This window comes from Sciurus carolinensis, chromosome 5 (assembly GCF_902686445.1).
Source record: "Sciurus carolinensis chromosome 5, mSciCar1.2, whole genome shotgun sequence".
In the NCBI taxonomy this organism is placed as follows: Eukaryota; Metazoa; Chordata; class Mammalia; order Rodentia; family Sciuridae; genus Sciurus; species Sciurus carolinensis.
In genome coordinates this window covers 171057041-171075627 of record NC_062217.1, presented here as the reverse complement: position 1 = coordinate 171075627, position 18587 = coordinate 171057041, and the positions used below count along the sequence as shown (strand labels likewise).

Here is an 18587-nt window from a genome sequence, read left to right as displayed (position 1 = left end):
CAGCCCTCACCATCCATTGAAGTACTGTGGTTTGCCCTACACCCAGTGCAACTCCTCAATCTGGCCCTAATCACCTCCTTTTGTGATGGGTCCCCAGCTGCTGAGCCTCCCTGGAACTCAGGCCCTGCCCACCGGGTGGTCCATTTGCTGTTCTTCCTCAAGGCAGGAGCATTGACACACAGGGAACCCCAAGCACCTGTCTGATCACACCAGCCCTTCTGTAGGCCGGCCTCTCCCTCAGACTCCTGCCCTAGGCATTTCCTCTGCTCCCTGTGACACAGGACCAGGCCTGTGCTGGCTCTCCCTTCTTAGTTGAGAGCTTTGCTCCGGATGACATGGCTGCTACCTGTGCTCCATGCTGCAGCCACACAGGAGGCCAGACAGTGCCAGACACAGTCCACGTGGCCTGGCTGCCTTCCTGTCTGCCCATCAGGGTTCTCTCCATGGCTGTCTGGTAGGCAGAACGCCCGTGAGGAGCATGCCCTCCCCCCTGGGGCCCTCCCTGACCCTCTCCACTGATACTTGCCATTCCTGGCTTGTGTTCTGGTCAGCTGCCTGCCTCGTTCCTTCTTCTCTTGGAATCGAGTCCTGTGGGCCTGCTGGGGACATCTCCCTAGACTGGCAGCACTAGTGGGCGCACACCCTGCCGAGCAGCCCTGAGTCTCCCTACTGCACCTAGGGCATCAGACCGAGTCCATCTGAATTGCATTATCCACACTTCCCAAAGGGAGCCACGTCCTAGCCTTTCAAATCACCGACCAGTAGAGGAATGGAATTCTCCAGAAGGCACTGCACATTTCCCTCTCTAGGAGAGCTGCCTTCACTGATGATTCGTGGCTGGAGCATGCATTAACATTAATTTGCATTCCCAGAGCATCTAGCTGGAAATGTGACCCAGCAGATAGGAGATGGCAGCAGAAGTCATCACAGTAATGAAAATGTGCCGTTCGTCACGCGGCGGCTGAGCAGGGGCCACGACGTCCTTCCGATCGCCCGAGCCAATCTCATGAATGTTTTTCCATAAAACATTTAAATAAATATTTGTGGTTAGTACTCCCAATATTAATCACAAAGGAATTTCAGAATGTACTTATCAGATAAAAGTATTTTTTAAAATTTCATCCATCCACAGAGAAAACAGGAAGCCTGAGTTTCTTAAATACCGTTTCCGCATTTTAGAGACATTCCCACGCACAGTTCCTATGCCCTTCAGACTCCGCGACTGTGCAACACTGTGTTTAAAAGAAATATGGGAACAAAAGACTGATTTATGCCTATTGGTTAGAATTAGAGTTAAAGAACAAAGAAAAGGTTACTTTGAGTTAAAATAGCATAAGGTGCAAAAGTCAAATTGCAGAGTGGTAAGGAAAACGGGAGATTGCTTTCCAAATTGCTTTGATTTTGTTTTCCAAATGGTTTCTCTTCGTATTTCATGAAGCAGTAAAGTCCTAAACCTTGCAGTCCTAAGCTGAGCATGTAAATCCACTTGGCCAACAGATGAAAGCTGTCAGTCATCTCTAAACCATGGTAGTTAGGAGTGCTCTGAAATTCTGGTAAGCCCTGGACTTGGAGTGAACGTGACTTTCATGAAATCATTCACTAATTTTTTTTGTGGTGATCTCCTCTCTCACAATTTTCAAATATATTTCTTTACTATCAACCACAGTTATCATGCTATATAATAGATCTTTAGAACTTCCTTCTGACTGAAACTTGTTGTTCTCTAGGTTCATCTGTGATGTCACAGATTTCTTTTTTTCCTTTAAAGCAAACTGGCGTTGCAGGGTGTGTGTGTGTGTGTGTGTGTGTGTGTGTGTGTGTGTAGGCACACATCACATTCCGTTACCCATTCACTGGACACTTACGCTGCTTCCACACCTTGGGTATTATGCACAATGCTCTGATGAACATAGGAGCCGACACCTCTTTGACACACTGACTTTGCCCCCTTTGTGTCTGTACCCAGCAGTGGGGTTGCCACATCCTACGGCAGTTCTAATTTGAATTTTTGAGGAGCCCCCTGGTATTTTCCACAATGGTGGTGCTAACGCAGATGCACACTGACAGGGTCCCTGGGTCCTTTCCTCCACCTGCTTGCCCACACTTGTCTGTGGCCTCCTGACAGGTGGGACGTGATATCGTGGTTTCAGTTTTTGTTTCCCTGTAGTTGAGTGACATTAATCTATTTTCATACAACTGCTATCCCTTTGTACATCTTTTGAGAAATGCCTATTCAGGTCCTTCGCCCACTTTTTAACTAGGTGGTTTTCTTGCTCCTGAAGTGCTGTTTTTTTCTTCTTCTTCATTTATTTTGAATATTGACCCATTGTCAGGTGTATGATTTGCAAACATTTCCTCGCACCCCACATATGTCTCTGTTCTGTGGACCATTTTCTTGACCATACAGAAGGGTTTTCATGGGATGAAATCCCTCATCAGTGTTTGGGTTGTTGCCCACATTGCCCAGACCAGTGTCATGAACACATGTATTATTAATAACAATACATCCAGCCAACCACAGACTGAAACCTCTGAAACCATGAGCCAAAATACATCTTTCCTCCTTTCAGATGGGTATTGTGGTCACAGTTATGAAAAATTCACTAACACGATTGTCATCCTGTCCTATTCCTGATCTTAGAGGAAGAGCTTCGGTGTTAAGTATGGTATTAACTTGGGCTTGTCATATCTAATCTCTGTTGTGTTGAGATACATCCTTTCTATATCTAACTTACCGAATGTTTTTTAATCATAAAAGGATGTTGAAATTTGTCATATTGTGGTTTTTGATCTTCGTGCTACTAGTGTTGTAGGTTACATATGTTAATTTGCATATGTTGAACCATTCTCATTTCCCAGAGACAAATCCCACTTGATAATGGTGAATGATTCTTTTAATATGCTATTGAATTTAGCGTGCTGGTATTTTATTGAGCTTTACATTTATGATCATCATGGATATTGTTCTGTAATTTTCTTTGCTTGTAGCAACCTTGTCTAGATTTGAAATCAGGATAATACTGGCCTCAAAAAATTGAGTTTGGAAGTGTTTCTTCCTCTTTAATTTTTCGGGAGGAGTTTCAGAAGGATTGTATTGGTTCTTCCTCAGATGTTTGACAGAACTCAGTCACGAAGTCCTGAGGTCTTGGGCTTTTCTTTGAACGGGAGATTTTTTATTCTGATCCAATACCCTTACTTACATTGGTCTGTTCTGATTTCCTATTTTTGATTCATTTTTGGTAGGTCTTACCTTTCTGGGAACTTATCCATTTCTTCTAGGTTATACAATTTGTAGGCATATGACTGTTCATAGTGGTCTCATTATGATCCTTCATATTTCTGTGGGTAAGTTGTGATGTCTGCACTCATTTCTGATTTTATTATTTTGAGATTTTTCTTCTTTTCATTGGTCTTACTAAAAGTTTATCCATTTTCTTTCTTTTCAAGACCCAATCATTTATTTGAACTTTTGTATTGTCTTTCTGGTCTTTATTTCATTAATTTCTTCCCTAATCTTTGTTATTTTCTTCCGTCTACTAACTTTGGCTTTAGTTTTTTCTTTCTTTTCTGCTTGCTAGGGGGCATAGTGTTATATTGATTAAGATCTTTCTTCTTTTTTTAGTTTAGTGCTGTAAACTTAATTTATTGCAATAAACTTCTCTCTCAGAATTGCTTTTCATGCATCCTATATGTTTCAGTGTGCTGTTTCCATTTTTGTCTGTGTTGGAATTTTCTTTTTCTTTTGGTACTGGGGATTGAACCCAGAGGTACTTTACCACTGAGCCACATCCCCAGAACTTTTTTTATTTTTTAATTTGAGACAGGGTCTCACTAAGTTGTTTAGGGTGTTGCTAAGTTGCTGAGACTGACTTTGAACTTGCAATCCTCCTGCCTCAGTCTCCAGAGCTACTTGTATTACAGGCATGTGCCACCACACCCAGCTGATCTTAGGATTTTTAAAATTTCCCTTTTTATTTCTTCTTTGACCCATTGGGTGTTCCAGAGTATGTTGTTTAATAGCTACATATTTGTGAAATTTTCCAAAATTTCTCTTGTTATTAATTTTTAGTTTAATACCATTGTAGCTTAAAAAGATACTTGATACGATTTTAACCTTCTTAAATTTGCTAGACTTGTTTTGTGGCCCAACATAATCTATTCTGGAGAATGTTCTGTGTGCCCTTGAGAAGAGCTTGCATTTTGAAGCTTTTGGATGGAATGTTCTGTATATGTCTGTTAGGTCCATTTGGTCTCAAACACATTCAAGTCCAATGTTTCCATATTGATTTTCTGTCTGGGTGATCTATCCATCGTTGAGAGTGAGATATTGAAGTCCCATAGTACTATGAATTGCTGTTTATGTCTCCCTTCAGATCTGTTATTTACCTGATATATTTGGATGTTCTGACATTGGGTACATATATATTTATAGTTGTCCTATCCTATTGATGAATTGACCCTTTTGTCATTATTTGATGACTTACTTTGTCTTTTTTTTTTTTTTTCCAGTTTTTGACTAAAAGTCTATTTTTTATTATATAGGTATAGCTCCTCCTGCTTTTTGGGGGTTTCCATTTACATGGATTGTCTTCCTCTTCCTTTACTTTCAGCCTACATGTGTCCTTAAGGCTATAGCAAGTCTCTTGTAAGCAAAATATAGTTGGATCTTTTAAAATTCACCCAATATCTTTTGATGGAAGAATTTAATCTGTTTACGTTCAAGGTAGTTATTGGAAAGTAAAGATTTACTACTGTCTTTTTGTTAATTGTTCTCCTTTCCTTTTCTCTTATTTTTGTAGCACCTTTGTCTCATCCTTCTTCTCTTGCTACCTTCCTCTGTGATTTGATGATTACTTTGTAGTGGTGTGCATTGGTTACTTTATCACTTGTACTTACCATAGGTTTTTGCATTGTGGTTACCATGACTCTTTCAGAAAACAACTAAAAATTTCACTTTATTGCATACAAAATCTCTATAGTTTTACTCCTCCTACCTCCATATTATTTTTGGTTTTGGCGTCACAATTTACATATTTTATATTATGAATCCTTTAAATTATTTTAGCTAGTTATTTTTAATAGTTTTGTCTTTGAACCTTTCTATTGGCGATGTAAGTCATTTACATACCACCGTTACAGTATTAGAGTATTTTGATTTTGACTATGTATATACTTTGGCCAGTGAGTTTTATACTTCCATATAAGTCCTGCAGTTAAGTAAACTGCGTAAATTCATTTAACTTTGTTTCCCTAAGCTTCTTTTACCTTGAAATGCTTTCATCTAATTCTGAAAAGCCCATTTTGGCGACATCGCTGTGGGACTCTTTGCTTGCGTATCTACCATGCTCTGCTAAAGGAAATCCAGCTGGGGTTTCAATTTGTCGTTTTCCCCTAGAAATCTGGGACTGTGGAAAGTGGTCTTACTCTTCACCTGTTGTGCTTTGTCCTAGCAGTGCCATAAAGTGATGGCTGAGGGCCCTGGGACCCTCTGGGTCGTGTGGTGTGGTCCTGGTTTCCATCTGTGGCTGCCTTTGCCTCTCTAGAAGCTCACCCAGCAAAGGTCCTGCTCAGAGCAGCCTCCATGTTGGCCCCTGGACACTTGTAACAGAGCTTCCATGCTGGCGCTCAGTCTTCTAGAAAAAGAAGTGTCAGTCACCTTCCTTTTGGAAAGTGCGTCACAAATATCACAGGATGAAGTGACCGCAGGAAAGAGAGAATCATGTCAGGTGGGGAAAAGCTTCGTGCTACCACAAAGCTGACAAATTGAATGGAAGAAGTGAGAAACTTCCAGACTAATAACTTCGTAGCAGTGGTAGAGAACCGCTGTCCCCAGGTCTGTCTTCACACACAGCCACTCACACGGTGACACTGGAGCCCTACGGCTGGGGGCCTGAGGCTTTGATGCAGTGGCATGAAGCTTTCTCAAAAAAGGGTTGCCAGATGTATCAAGTGAAAATTTTGGATGCCAGGTTAAATTTGCATTTCAGATCAACAAGAAATAATATTTGCATAAATCTTTTCCATGCAATATTTGAGACATACTGATACTATAAAAAGTTTCGTTATTTATCTGAAATGCAAATTTAACCTCAGGCTCTGCCACTCAGGAAGGACTGGGCTATCTCCCGGTTTCTCTTATTTCCTTCTATCGAAGCAACAGTGGTCCACAGAGGTAGGCAACATCAGAGTCACCTGGAGTGCCAGTGTCCAGGCTATTGGCCGACGCCCAGAGTTCCTGGCACAGGCCTGGGGTGAGGCAGATCTACACCAGTCCAAGATGCAGGGGAAGCTGCGGGCTGCTGCCTCAGCGACAGGGCACTTGGGTAGTGGCTCTGGTTAGTGTCCCTGTGGTGAGTGGCACTGGTTAGTTTGTTAAGGCCATCAGCTTCTTCCCAGTTTATAGAGCGTTCTCAAAGCACTTCCTGTGCTCCGACTGAGCAGATGAGAAACTGGACCTCAGAGAGCTCAAGTAGCTTGTACCGGGGGACACAGCACCAGGCGGGCCCAGAGAATCACCTGCGACATCATACAAGCTTGATGTTAGCTTACTGGTTCTCACATTGCCTTATGTGAGCAGGAAGAAACTGAAGTTCCTGCCGTTTTGAGTGAGGTCATTGAGAATCAGGGGTCCGCGAATTCTAAGGGCTGGATGCAGTTGACCGTTTTGCAGCTGGATCTCCTTCAAGGTCCACGGTGTTCTCCAACATACTCTGTACTGCTGTGTGACCACTCCAGGGCTCCCTGGGGCTTGTACCTTTTGATAATGGACTGTAGCCCGTTGGTGGGGTTTGCTTTGGGAGTCTTGGTCCTGAATAGGAACCTGGTTTAGTTGGGGAGCCTCTGATCCTGCTGATACCAGAGCAGAAGGAGCTCGTGGCCAGGTGGGTCCTGGCTGGACTACTGTCTGACATGGGTGCAAGCTGCCCGCCTTGGCAGTACCCCGGGTGCATGTGGGGAGCCCAAGGAGATCCTTGGACCTTTCTGTCCCTCACCTGGTCTCTTGAGGGGTGTCCAGTCAACAGGTACAAATAAGAAGCATCTAGTGCTTTCAGCCACAGGATGGAGTGTGGGCAGAAGGAGCGGTATGCTGGGCTGGGGAGGGACAGAGAAGAGACTCCCTTCCTCTAGGAGGAGAGAGTTGGGCAGGTAGCCGTAAACCACGTCTAGACCTGCATAGGAGAAGACCCAAGGAGCTGGAGAGAGAAGGGGGCCATAGACGGTGCTCAGGGGTCACCAAGACAGGGCAGGAGGAGGCGTCCACGTGTCTCGAGGAATGGGGTCTGGGCTGCCTCTTCCCTGTGGCCCAGCCCCCTCCGCCCATGCTGCCTCCAGGGTTCTTTTGAAGGAGGCTCTGCCAGAGGCTGCTGGGCGGCCACGTCCAGGGCGGCCCCTCTCATCACCACCGCTCTTCAGGGACAAGACCCTCTCTCCGATTCATCCTGTAGCTCCCTGCTGCCCCGTCCTTCCACGGAATCCCTGAGGAGGTGAAAACGCTGTCGCTTTCATGTAGAGGCCAGCTGGCCTTCCTGGCCCCTCCACCAAGCTGCTCACCAAGTGTGACTGTCATGCAGGGACAGGAGTCCGCTGAAGCAAGACAAGATCTTAGAGAAAGGAGACCGTTGGCCCAGCACAAGAGCACGTCAGAGGCAAACAGCCGGTGTGTCTTCAAGGTGCCTTCGTGCGGTGCGACCCCTCTGCTTCATTCCACAGGGCTGGTTAGTCCAAGGATGTCTGAGGTTCCACGGCAGCAAGTGGAATAGAAACCGAGTGCCCAGAACAGAATCGGAAACTTGGAATTTGAATCTCACCCAGCGGCAGCACCATCAGCTGCTCACTGCTTTCAAATCAGCGTAATGAACCGCCTGTGGTCTCAGGAAACACACCTACAGGTCCCCCTAAAACACACCCCATTTCCTTTCTTGTTGGGGGGCGCGGACTCTGTCCGTATTCCACGCTGGTGTGGGGGCTGCTGAATGTGCTCCAGCTGGCATGTCTGGGCCTTGGCGTTTCTGGGACGGGTAGGAAGTGTCTCGGAGCTCAGGGTGACTGCAGAAGACGAAGCTTCTGGTAGGGTGTCCTCCTCACAGCTGCCGTGAACTTGATCGCGCAGGTCAGGGCCAGTGGGGGACCCGAGCTCTGCGGTGGGAGCTGTGGACAACGGTTTCGGGAGGAATAGCAGCCCCGCCGGCAACAGCCAATGCTGCTGTGTCAGATGGTCCTTGCTGCTTCCTGGCGACCCTGGCAGCTGTCTGGTGGGGAAGGCCACCTGTCCCTGTGGGTGGGTGCACGTGCCTATGCAGACACACATGCCTGTGCACACACGCGACGTAGGGATCGTAAGACATGCCGCGTGTGTGTATGGAGATGAATGGAAGTTGGGCTCCAGATTCGCCTTGGTACCTGGTTGTTAGTTGACTTTGAAACAGGCAGAGGCTTCGGAAGCCTGGCCTCACCCGATTACGCTAGCAACAGGCCCTGTGGTCTGTATCCAGTAAAGAGCCAGATGCAAGAGTTTTTTTTTTTCTAGGAGAAAAAGTTTCCAGAAATGCAGAAATAGGCAACTTACCTTAGTGATTCTCTTGGAGGGAGAAATCATCCTCCATTTGAATAACAGTAGGAGGTAAATACGACGACGGTCTCTTTCCTGCCAGTGAACTAGTACGTGGAAGCCTTAAGGACGTCCATAAAAGACCCATAAGTGGACTGAAAATTATTCTCTCCAGTTACTTTAATTTTATAAAGGCACAATTTAGATTGAAAGGGAATTGATGGGATTTCACTGAACATTTGAGCTCACACAGGGCGAGTTTCCATGTCATGAATGAGACCCCTGGGGTTCGGGCCGAGCAGTGGTCCTGGCCCCCTTCCTTCCACACCCAGCCCTGCCCGGCCAGCTGCTGGGGAATCCCTGCTTCGGGTTCTGGCTGTCTTGTGCTCTGGAGTCTCCCTGGGTCCTCCCCTCCTGGGGGACCTGACCACACCACCCTGAGGCTGCTCCCCTCCCTGTGTCGTGGTCCTGGTGCTGAAAGGCCCTGTTTATCCGAGTTTCATCCTGGACTCTGAGCTCTCCGTCTTGTTTATCTTTGTGTCCCACTGCCTGGCACCAAGGAGATAAAAACTTAGCAATTGTCAAATGAACGTGCTGCTTAACCCAAAGCCTGGAGTCATCTTGATTCCTGTCTCCAGACCCCACCGCTCCACCTGTCCATGGTGGAGGAGCCCCGAGGCTGCCCTCCGTCCAAGCACGGCCATCTCTCACCCACCCGGGTTGCGACTGCTGGCTCGGGGCCTGCGGCACCTCCGAGTGTGCTCCCTGAGGACCGTGTTAGAGGAGCACCTGCAGTCATCTACGAGGGGCCTGCAGTCCCTCTCCCTGCCCCCTGCAGGCCCGCCCAGCAGGCGAGTCCGTGAGCAGGGTTTGCAAGGTTCCCAGTGCTGTGCACACCAGGACCCTCTGCAGATCTGGTTGGGATTCCGACACGCGTGCGTCAAGATCCCCAGAAGGCCGGGCAGTGTGACCGGCCAGGGGGCCCGGTGGTCTCTGCGCTCACTGCCCCTCCTCCCTCAGTGCAGCTGCTTTCCAGTCACAGGATCTCACTGTCCCCTTCGCCCTGAGGGTCCCAAGCTGGCTCTTGTGGTCACTGGGTCTTGGCTTAAAGATCTCTACCCCTTACTAGGGGTTGAAATAGATTCCATATGTGCATGGGTGAACACGCCACATTGAAGACCACTACCCTGGGTGATTTTTTTTGTTATTCTTTGTTCTATTTAGTTACATATGACAGTAGAATGCATTTGGATTCATTGTACACAAATGGGGTTACAACATTTCATTTCTCTGGTTGTACACAATGTAGTCACACCATTTGTATAATCATACATGTACATAGGGTGATGATGTCTGACTCATTCCACCGTCTTTCCTCCCCCCCCGCCCTCCCCCTTCCCCTCATTTCCCTCTACACAATCCAACATTCCTCCATTCTTCCCTTAACCCCTCCCCACTGATACTGTTATGTATCAGCATCTACTTATCACAGAAAACATTTGACCTTTGGTTTCTGGGGTTTGGCTTATTTTACTTAGTATGATATTCTCCAACTCCATCCATTTACCTGCAAATGCCATAATTTTATTCTTCTTTATGGCTGAGTAATATTCCAGCGTGTATACATACCCCATTTTCTTTATCCATTCATCTATTGAAGGGCACCTAGGTTGGTTCCACAATCTATCTATTGTGAATTGAACTGCTATAAACATTGATGTGGCTGTGTCACTGTAGTATGCTGATTTTAATAAGTTCTTTGGGTATAAACCAAGGAGTGGGATAGTTGGGTCAACTGGTGGGTCCATTCCAAGTTTTCTGAGAAATCTCCATACTGCTTTCCAGGGTGGCTGCACGAATTTGCAATCTCACCAGGAATATATGAGTGTGCCTTTTCTCCCACATCCTCACCAACACCTATTGTTGCTTGTGTTCTTGACACTATCCATTCTAAATGGAGTGACATGAAATCTTAGGGTAGTTTTGATTTGCATTTCTCTAATTACTAGAGATGTTGAATGTTTTTTCATATATCTGTTGATTGATTGTATATCTTCTTTGAAGTGTCTACTCAGTTCCTTAGTCCATTTGTTGATTGGGTTATTTGGTTTTTATAGGTGTTAAGTTTTTTGAGTTCTTTATATAGCCTGGAGATTGGTGCTCTATCTGAAGTGCATGTGATAAAGATTTTCTCGCACTCTGTAGGCTCTCTTTTCACATTATTGATTGTTTTCTTTGCTGAGAAAAAGCTTTTTAGTTTGAATCCGTCCCATTTATTGATTCTTGTTTTTATTTCTTGCGCTTCGGGAGTTGTTAAGGAAGTCAGGTCCTAGTCCAACTTGGTGAAGACTTGGGCCTACTTTTTCTTCTATTAGTATCAGTTGTGGGGTCTCTGGTCTAATTCCTACGTCCTTGATCCATTTTGAGTTGTGTTTTGTGCAGGGTGAGAGAGAGGGGTCTAACTTCATTTTGCTGCATATGGATCTCCAGTTTTCCAATGCCATCTTTAGTTGGGGCAGCTTCCATCCTGGGTAATTAGTATACACACCATCTTTAGTTGGGGCAGCTTCCATCCTGGGTAATTAGTATACACGCCATCTTTAGTTGGGGCAGCTTCCATCCTGGGAAAGAGAGCTCACTCCCGAGGGGCCCTCTTAACCGCCCCAGATCTTGTACCATAGGGTGGTACTTTGACTTTGTCCAAGCACTGGCCTCACCGAGGCAGGACGGCATCCACTGCTCTGCTCGCCAGCATCTCCCACCAAGATGGGTGAGGTGGAAGGAAGGAGAGAGGAGCGCGTGAGGAATGGCGTCACGGGAAATGGAGGAACTTCTGTTCAGGCTCCCAAAGTACAGATTCCACCACCAGGAGTGGGTGGCGGTACAGCGAGGGCAGAGCCTGCGAGGCGAAGCCCCACTCTGCCACCTCCTCATCCACACCCGCAAAAACCTGAGCAGGCCCGTCAGCGACCTCCACCCTGAAACGCACAACGCCCTGAGCACCACGGGCTTTGGGAAGACTGAATTCACGAAGGGCATCAATAAATGCTAGCACTGTACAGCACATGTGGACCCCTCAGGTGTACAGTAGAGTCCCCTCCCCTTCCCTGGCCACTGCCCCCTCAAAGTGCCAGCAGTTGCCAGGTGCTCTTTCTACTCCGGTGGGGGTGGAGCCATTTGCAACAGTGCACTTAATTTATTTCAGCAGCTTCCTCCAGGAAGGCAGACCCTCCCCTTTCTGCCTCTACCTGGGAGGCCCCTGCTATTTATCAGCAGGGCTCAGTGCTGCTATCAAAACTCAAATTGGCAAATGCCATCATTTCATTCTTCTTTATGGCTGAGTAATATTCCATTGTGTATATATACCACATTTTCTTTATCCATTCATCTGTTAAAGGGCACCATGGTTGATTCCATAGCTTGACTAAATATACCCTACAGTCATGTATATCTAACAACAACAACAGCAACACAACCTCAAATCTACAGTAACTAACTTGTAGGTACTTCCCCAAGGTCAGGGTGGAGCCCGCCAACTGGAACCCTCCGGGTCACAGGCCTGCTGGCTTTAACTAACGTGGGCCGCTTGGCCGGACTTGAACCTGCACAGGCTGAGAAAGGTTTGGAAAACAGTGCAGTGGCAGACAGCTCATGTTGTTTCTGTTTCTTAGAAATAAAACCAAAGCCTAAGTGTGGTCTCAGTGGTCTAAAGAAACAAACTGAAAGAAAAAAGAAAATATCAGTTTCCAAAACAGACCACCTGTGATTGAGTGACGATCATGAAATCAAATGTAATTTGTAGTCATTTTTTATCCCTCAGGACCCTCCTGTCTATCTGCATGGAATCCATCCCAACCTTGAGCAGTGCCTGGGAACACCATCCCACCTGTCTGTCTTCCTGCGAGGTTCCTTGTCCCCTGTCCCCGGGTGGGAGGCCTAAGTTCTCACACATTTGCTCACCCAAGACCCTGGCTGACTTAGATGCTGCTCCTTCCTGGGATTTTCCAGGACTTCTTGTCTCTGCCTGGCCCTGTCCAGAGTGGAGCTGGGGTGGGACCCTGGGAGGCCCCTAGCCCATGGTCTGTGGCAACGTCACCTTCCCCTTCTTTTTCTAAGCGCTGGCGACTTGTCCTCTTAGTTGGGAATATTCCGATCTTTCTTCCTTGTGCTGTTTCTCCTTTGAGTCTTGTCTTTGAGTGAAGCAGTGGGGCCATGACGTGCGTCCCCATCGCTGGGCAGGCGGAAGCTCAGCCCCTGTGCTGCTCTCCACGTAGTGCACAGGTCCGGGCCTTCAGAGGGGAAGACGTTTCTCAGTGGCCCTACCCTACCCCACCTTCTTGCACATCCCGGGAGAATTCTCGTGTCCTCGAGCTGACCTTGATGTTCCGCTGGTCAGATGAACAAGACAGTCCTGGGCGGGGGGGAGGCGAGCAGAACCCAGCCCAGGCCTCTGTGGGACGGCAGGGCCTGCGCCGACTCGGAAGCTCAGCAAGGACACAGAGCCACCGGTTTGCTTACGCCAAATGATGGCCGTGAGCTGGCCAGTCTAGGTTCCGGGAAGCACGGCAGCTGCTCAGATCACCCCAAGCTGCAAGCACCCCAGGCACGCGCGCCGCGCCTCGGCTGATCTGTGGGGCCATTCCTCCGGCATTTTGAACTTGTTTCCAGTTCCTGCAAGAGTGCTTGCCATTTTTTAAGACGTAGAACGTTGCCAAGCGTGCCGTCCGTGAACATCACGATGGTTGGGATGTGTTCTTACACTGAGAACAATGCAGGGCCACGCGACGTGTTTGTCACTGCACTTAATCAAAGGACCCCAAAGATACAGGTCCGTGGTGTTGTCCGTGACTCTTCTGACATTAGAAACGGGGGAAGGAGGCCTTCATTTTGCAGATGCCGAGCAGCCTGGATGGAAGACTGTAAGCGTGGTGAGGTCTCCTGCTCTCAAAGGCTCGAGGGCAACTGGGACATTTCTTTGTCCTTAGGGGCCTCAAAAATCTACTGTGTGGATTTTTCTGAGTGGAAGAGCTGTGTACCCTGGCACTTCCCCCGGAAAACCACAACTCTGGCTGCAGGAAGCACCCAGAGGAGGGGCTCTCATGAACGAGGTGGGGCGCTAACATTCCCCTGGGGCCTCCGAACCCGTCGTCAAGACCAACCCGATGGCTGCCTAGGGGTCAGCACGGCCATTTATTGTGTCTGAGTCCTCAGTGCTCACTGTGGCTTAGGGAAGGACCGGCTCAGAGAATGTGCCGAATCCACCACAGGGTCTCTCCAGAGATGTGCAATAATTCTGTGCCTTCTGTAATTAATCCTTTTACCTTTTTTTTTTTGTTCCAGATAATTTGTTCAAACCCAAAGAAAGGTGCATTTCAGAGAAGGAGATGCATATGCGATCTAAAAGGTACTTGGTTATTCGTGACATGGGAGGACATTGGGAGGAGGCATGGGGACGACCTGACAGACCCGGGTGCTGACCAGCGTGACCACTTTCTGGGTCCATGTTTGAGGTCTGAGGTCCTCTTGGCTGCGGATCTGAGACTCGGGCTTACTGAGCGTGGTCGTGGATGAGTGCTTCTGTACTGCTCTTGGAGAAGCCCCAGGAAAGGGCAGGCCTTTGGTTCTGGACCCAGGCAGTCCTGGCCTCTGAGAGGTCCCAGCCTCCGAGCAGGAACTCTCCAGCACTTTGGCATCGTGTCTGTGGGCTGGAGCGGTGGGGCTGCACCCCAAGGTGATTTGATGGGAGGTGAGAAGCTGCTTCCCCGAGGGCTTGACAGCAGCAGGGCCTGAGGACAGGATTCAAGCTGGAAGCCAGCAGAGCGAGGGAGCCAGCGGGCCTCGGAGGGGCCACAGGCCAGCTTTCCTGGCACTCTGACTCTGGCAGGCTTGGTGGCTCCGCTGCCGACAAATTCTCCCTGTTCTGCTGGGCTGTCGTTTGCCAAGACTCCCACTCATTCTCACCGACCTGTGCACACAAAAGCTCCCATTCTTCCAGAGACCTGGCCTCTTCACCAAAACGCTCAAGCTCAGCGGTGTGGGCCACGTTCGTGCAAGTACCGTCATTAGGCCATAATGAAGTATCTGGCACTGCGAGGAATTATAATAATTAAACCGGATTGATAGTGCGCTTGGAAATGGAAAGAATAGCCCCACATCCACTCCAGCCCCACATCTCTGCTCTCACCATGATCATGTGGTTTCCATGATAATTAGGCTACTTTGATCATCCCCAGGGAGCGCCTTTGTCAATAAGGAAATGAAAGCTACGAGAAGGCGGACCTTTCTATTAGAGACCTGATTCACAGCCTTCTCTCCCTCCGGGGTCCGTAAGGGGTGCTGGGTTTGAAGACTTTCTGAAGTGCAAAATCGTGTGTTCTCCGGCCAAAAGCATCTAGTTTTCAATTTAGTGGGGAAATAGCCAGATGCCCACCCTCACCGCCACACGCACACACGCCCCAACCCCAGAGCCACTATTATGGAGCCCTGCAAACCAAGCCACAAAAATAATCGATGTTCCAGCAGCACCGGGAGCAGAGTACGGCTCTATCCCTCATACGGAGGAACCGAGGGGTGAGGAAGACTCGAGAGGTGGGTGACCCAGCCCCAGCCGTTGGCTCTCCCGCCTGGTCTCCGAAGGCTTCAGCAGCTGGTTTTCTCTCTGCTCTGTGAAACGTGCCCCTGCTGGGTGCTGGCCCTGGTTCTCAAGGAGCTTTCCCCTCTTTGCACTCTCTGTGATTAATTGTACTGTTAAATCATATTTTCAGTTGAAAAAAATCAAACAAGGGAGATAAAGGCAAGTCCCCTGGTCACCCCTGCGCTCCTCTCCACCTCCTTCCCAGCCCCGCCCGTCCACTGCACGGACCATAATCACGTCTCCTTTAGCTCTGCCTCGAAGTCGGCTTCTGTTGGCTCACGTTCAGTTAGGTGGCTTCTAACCACAGTGGTGTTGTGCCGTGTCCTGTAGCTGACTCTCTTCACGTTGTAATATGTCAGAAGACTCGGATTATCTTCCTGGGGCTCCGACTCTATGCGGAGCGTGGCCCGTGGGATGGTATACAATGCTTTGTTTGGAGATTTCTTTTGAGAAAATACTAAATCAGAAGCACCCGAGGTGGGACCTCGGTTTTTACTTTAAACTCCCCAGCTGATTTGGTGGCCAGTGTCAGAAAGAGAAGTCGTAGATCTGAAGGACTTCCCACTGGGAAGCTTGGGACATGATAGCTCTTCCTTCTGAGTCCCCTAGGGGCTCCTTTCCTGGGCCTTTCTAGAATCATCTTCAGTGTATTGTTGTGTATTCGCAAATGTCTCCCGACCCCTGAACAGCTTGGAGCTGTCTAGGTGGGTGAGCACGGTGTAGAGGGTAAGGGACAGTGACCCAGGTCTGCACGCCAGCTCCCTGTGAGCAGGGAGGGCCTCACCAAGTCTCCTGGTAAATGAGGCCTTGGGCTCCTCGTGTTGCTTACAGCGGGACACCACCTGCGTCCTCCGACAGTCACGTGGGCTGAGTTCATTCATGTCAAGGACCAGCCTGCTGCCCTGTAACTAAGGTGTCACCTGCTGACACTGCTATCATCGTTATTTTTGTACTTTGTTCTATAGTTTTAATAATAGAACAGATTTTGTTGGCTTTTAAACATGAGATAAAATGAAAAAGAGGTATTATAGCTGAGTGCCACGTGTACGGCAACCCAGCAGCTTGCGCTGCAGCAGCCCTGTGGTCAGCAGGTTCTAGTAGAATGACCGGCTGGCATGGTGCATGAAGAGTTCCTGCTGGCGAGGGGGACGGACGTGTCCGAAGAGTCCCGTGGGCCCTGCACGTAACTTGGCAACTCCCGCTTGTACATCAAGACAAGGACATGATAAGGACGCCTGGGAGATATCTGGAAACGGCTTGGGTAGACATGCACTCTCTTAGGAGGAAGCACACGTTTTGACTTGCACATTCCAGCATTGTGATCCTGCCATTTCTAGCTGCTCCTCCTCCAAGTCTCAAGAAGGCAAAAACTGAGTGGTTAAAAAAAAAGGGTAATTGGGGTCAAGGTTGCATAACCCTCAGAACGGCAAAGCAGGGTTAAAATCCCCCATTTTCCAGGTTAGTTAGTTATCACTGAGGGTGCAGAGACAAGGAAAGTGACTTCCAAGGACACACCTGGCCTCTCCAGCTTGCCTGCTGCACTGGCCCTGCAAGCACAGAGACGAGGTGCTGTCCCAGTGTGGAGCCATTCTTGGGGACATCAGGGAAGCCCTCGTGTTGGCACCTCCCCATGTGGAGTGAGCCCACATTCCCTTTGAAATGTCAGTCGCAGAGGACGAGGCTGGATGCTCAGTGCCGCAGGCACACGCTTCTGCTACCCATTCAAAATGTTCTCTGCATCTGTTTCAGAATCTATAACAACTTGCCAGAAGTTAAAAAGAAGAAAGAAGAACAAAAGAAAAGGGTGATCTTACAGAGTAACAGACTCCGGGCGGAAGTCTTCAAAAAGGTAACAGTGTGTACCAGCAGGGGTGGGGCGTGCAGCCCAGAGTCCCGATGTGCGCATGACCTCTCTGTTCCCACCCCTGCAGCAATTACTGGACCAGATCCTCCAAAGGAACGCGGTCTGACCCCGGGCTGCCTTGCTGACCACTACCTGGACCCGGCAAGACTTCAAACGCTGGATAAGCCATTAAACTTAGCATTACCTTCATGACCTGAAAACAGTTATTTTACTTTTGATTTTTGATTTTTTTTTTCATAAAGGAAAGAATTGCTTCCTGAATGACCCAAACAAACAACATGCCTTGAGGAAGTAGGTCAGCAACCTCACAGGGACAGCAACTCTGTGTAAACTGCTAGTCTTAGTCCCCTTCTTTTTTTTTAGCTTCTGAATTTTCCCTTTTGCTTCTGGTGCTTCCTCCCTGCCATTTCCACTCAAGCGGACAGACCTGAACACTCAAGTGTGCTTCCATCTCTGGGGATTTTTTTTTTTTTTTTTAATAAAATTTCTGGGACCAAAATCCATCGTTTTTTATATACAAATCCCAACAGCTGCCAATTCTGGTAAGCTCCAAAATGTGGGTCATCACAGTGTGTTTTAAAATGTGCACCCCTAAGACCAGAGGCTGGCTTTGGAAATGAGCAGGTGAGATACCAGAGACAGTGGCGGGCTCAGGCTGTGTCCCTCCGCTGCCTGGCCCCACTCACAGCCTGGACTTGGCTTAGCGAGGGTCTGTTTCACTAGGAGCTCTGAGGACAGAATCAGCTGACCAATGTGTAGGAACATCAGGGTCCTCTGCAAAGGCACCCCTCCCTCAAAAGCTGTCTTGTTAAAATGGCCTAATGGCTCCCACTCTGCTATTTGTTTTTTCCAGACACTTACAATGTCCAGTATTTATAAATGTATTTGGGAAGTTAAGAAAGTCTAGTTTTTACAGCAAAAAGGAAATAAATGCACTTATTCAAAAACTCAAGTATTTCTCTCTTGTATTCTGATCCGGCTTAAACAGCAGAGATCAATAACACATGGGGTGAGAGGTCATTGTGGCCCCTGGGGTGACACCCTCCTCCTCTGCCCCCTCTGGATACCACCAAAGTCCTTGGCTTCCAGATGCCCCAGCGGAGAATATTACCTCCTGAAAACTGATACAAGAGAAGCAGAGAAAACTGCTGGGAGCAAGATTTAGGGTCCTGAAGGCCCCCATCTCACTAGGGGTGTCCCCAGGAATGAGAGAAGTCTGGAGGCTGTAGCCTCCATGGCTGCAGCCTCCCTTCCCTACCGGCCAGGGCACACAGGGCACAGGGGTCTCTGCCTGTGCCTGTGCCTTCCCTGTCTGCTAGCCAACTGCCTTCAAAGCTCCACCGCAGCTTCTCTCCTGACACCCCCACTGCTCTGTCCACGTTCTCCACTTGACCCTCCCGTCCCTGAGAGGCCAACAATGAGAGCAGGGGCTGACTTGGGAGCCCAGCACGCCGTCTCAGTCTTTGGCAGGGCTATCAGCCAAGGCCCAGGAGGGACCCACAGGGCCGTTTGAGAAAGTTTAATGTCCTTATTAACCACAC

The 18587-nt window shown here is 48.4% G+C and overlaps 1 protein-coding gene across 2 annotated transcripts in view; it reads left to right on the top strand.

The window, feature by feature from the left end:
* C5H10orf90 (chromosome 5 C10orf90 homolog) overlaps positions 1–17976 on the top strand; it is a 186818-nt gene extending 168842 nt beyond the window's left edge. For both annotated transcript variants that reach the window (XM_047553367.1, XM_047553366.1), the window contains 3 exons: positions 13889–13952; positions 16932–17031; positions 17114–17976. In XM_047553367.1, coding sequence (XP_047409323.1) covers positions 13889–13952; positions 16932–17031; positions 17114–17152 — 203 coding nt within the window. In that variant the 3' untranslated portion in view covers positions 17153–17976. The remainder of the gene's footprint in view (positions 1–13888; positions 13953–16931; positions 17032–17113) is intronic.
* The last annotated feature ends 611 nt before the right edge of the window (positions 17977–18587 follow it).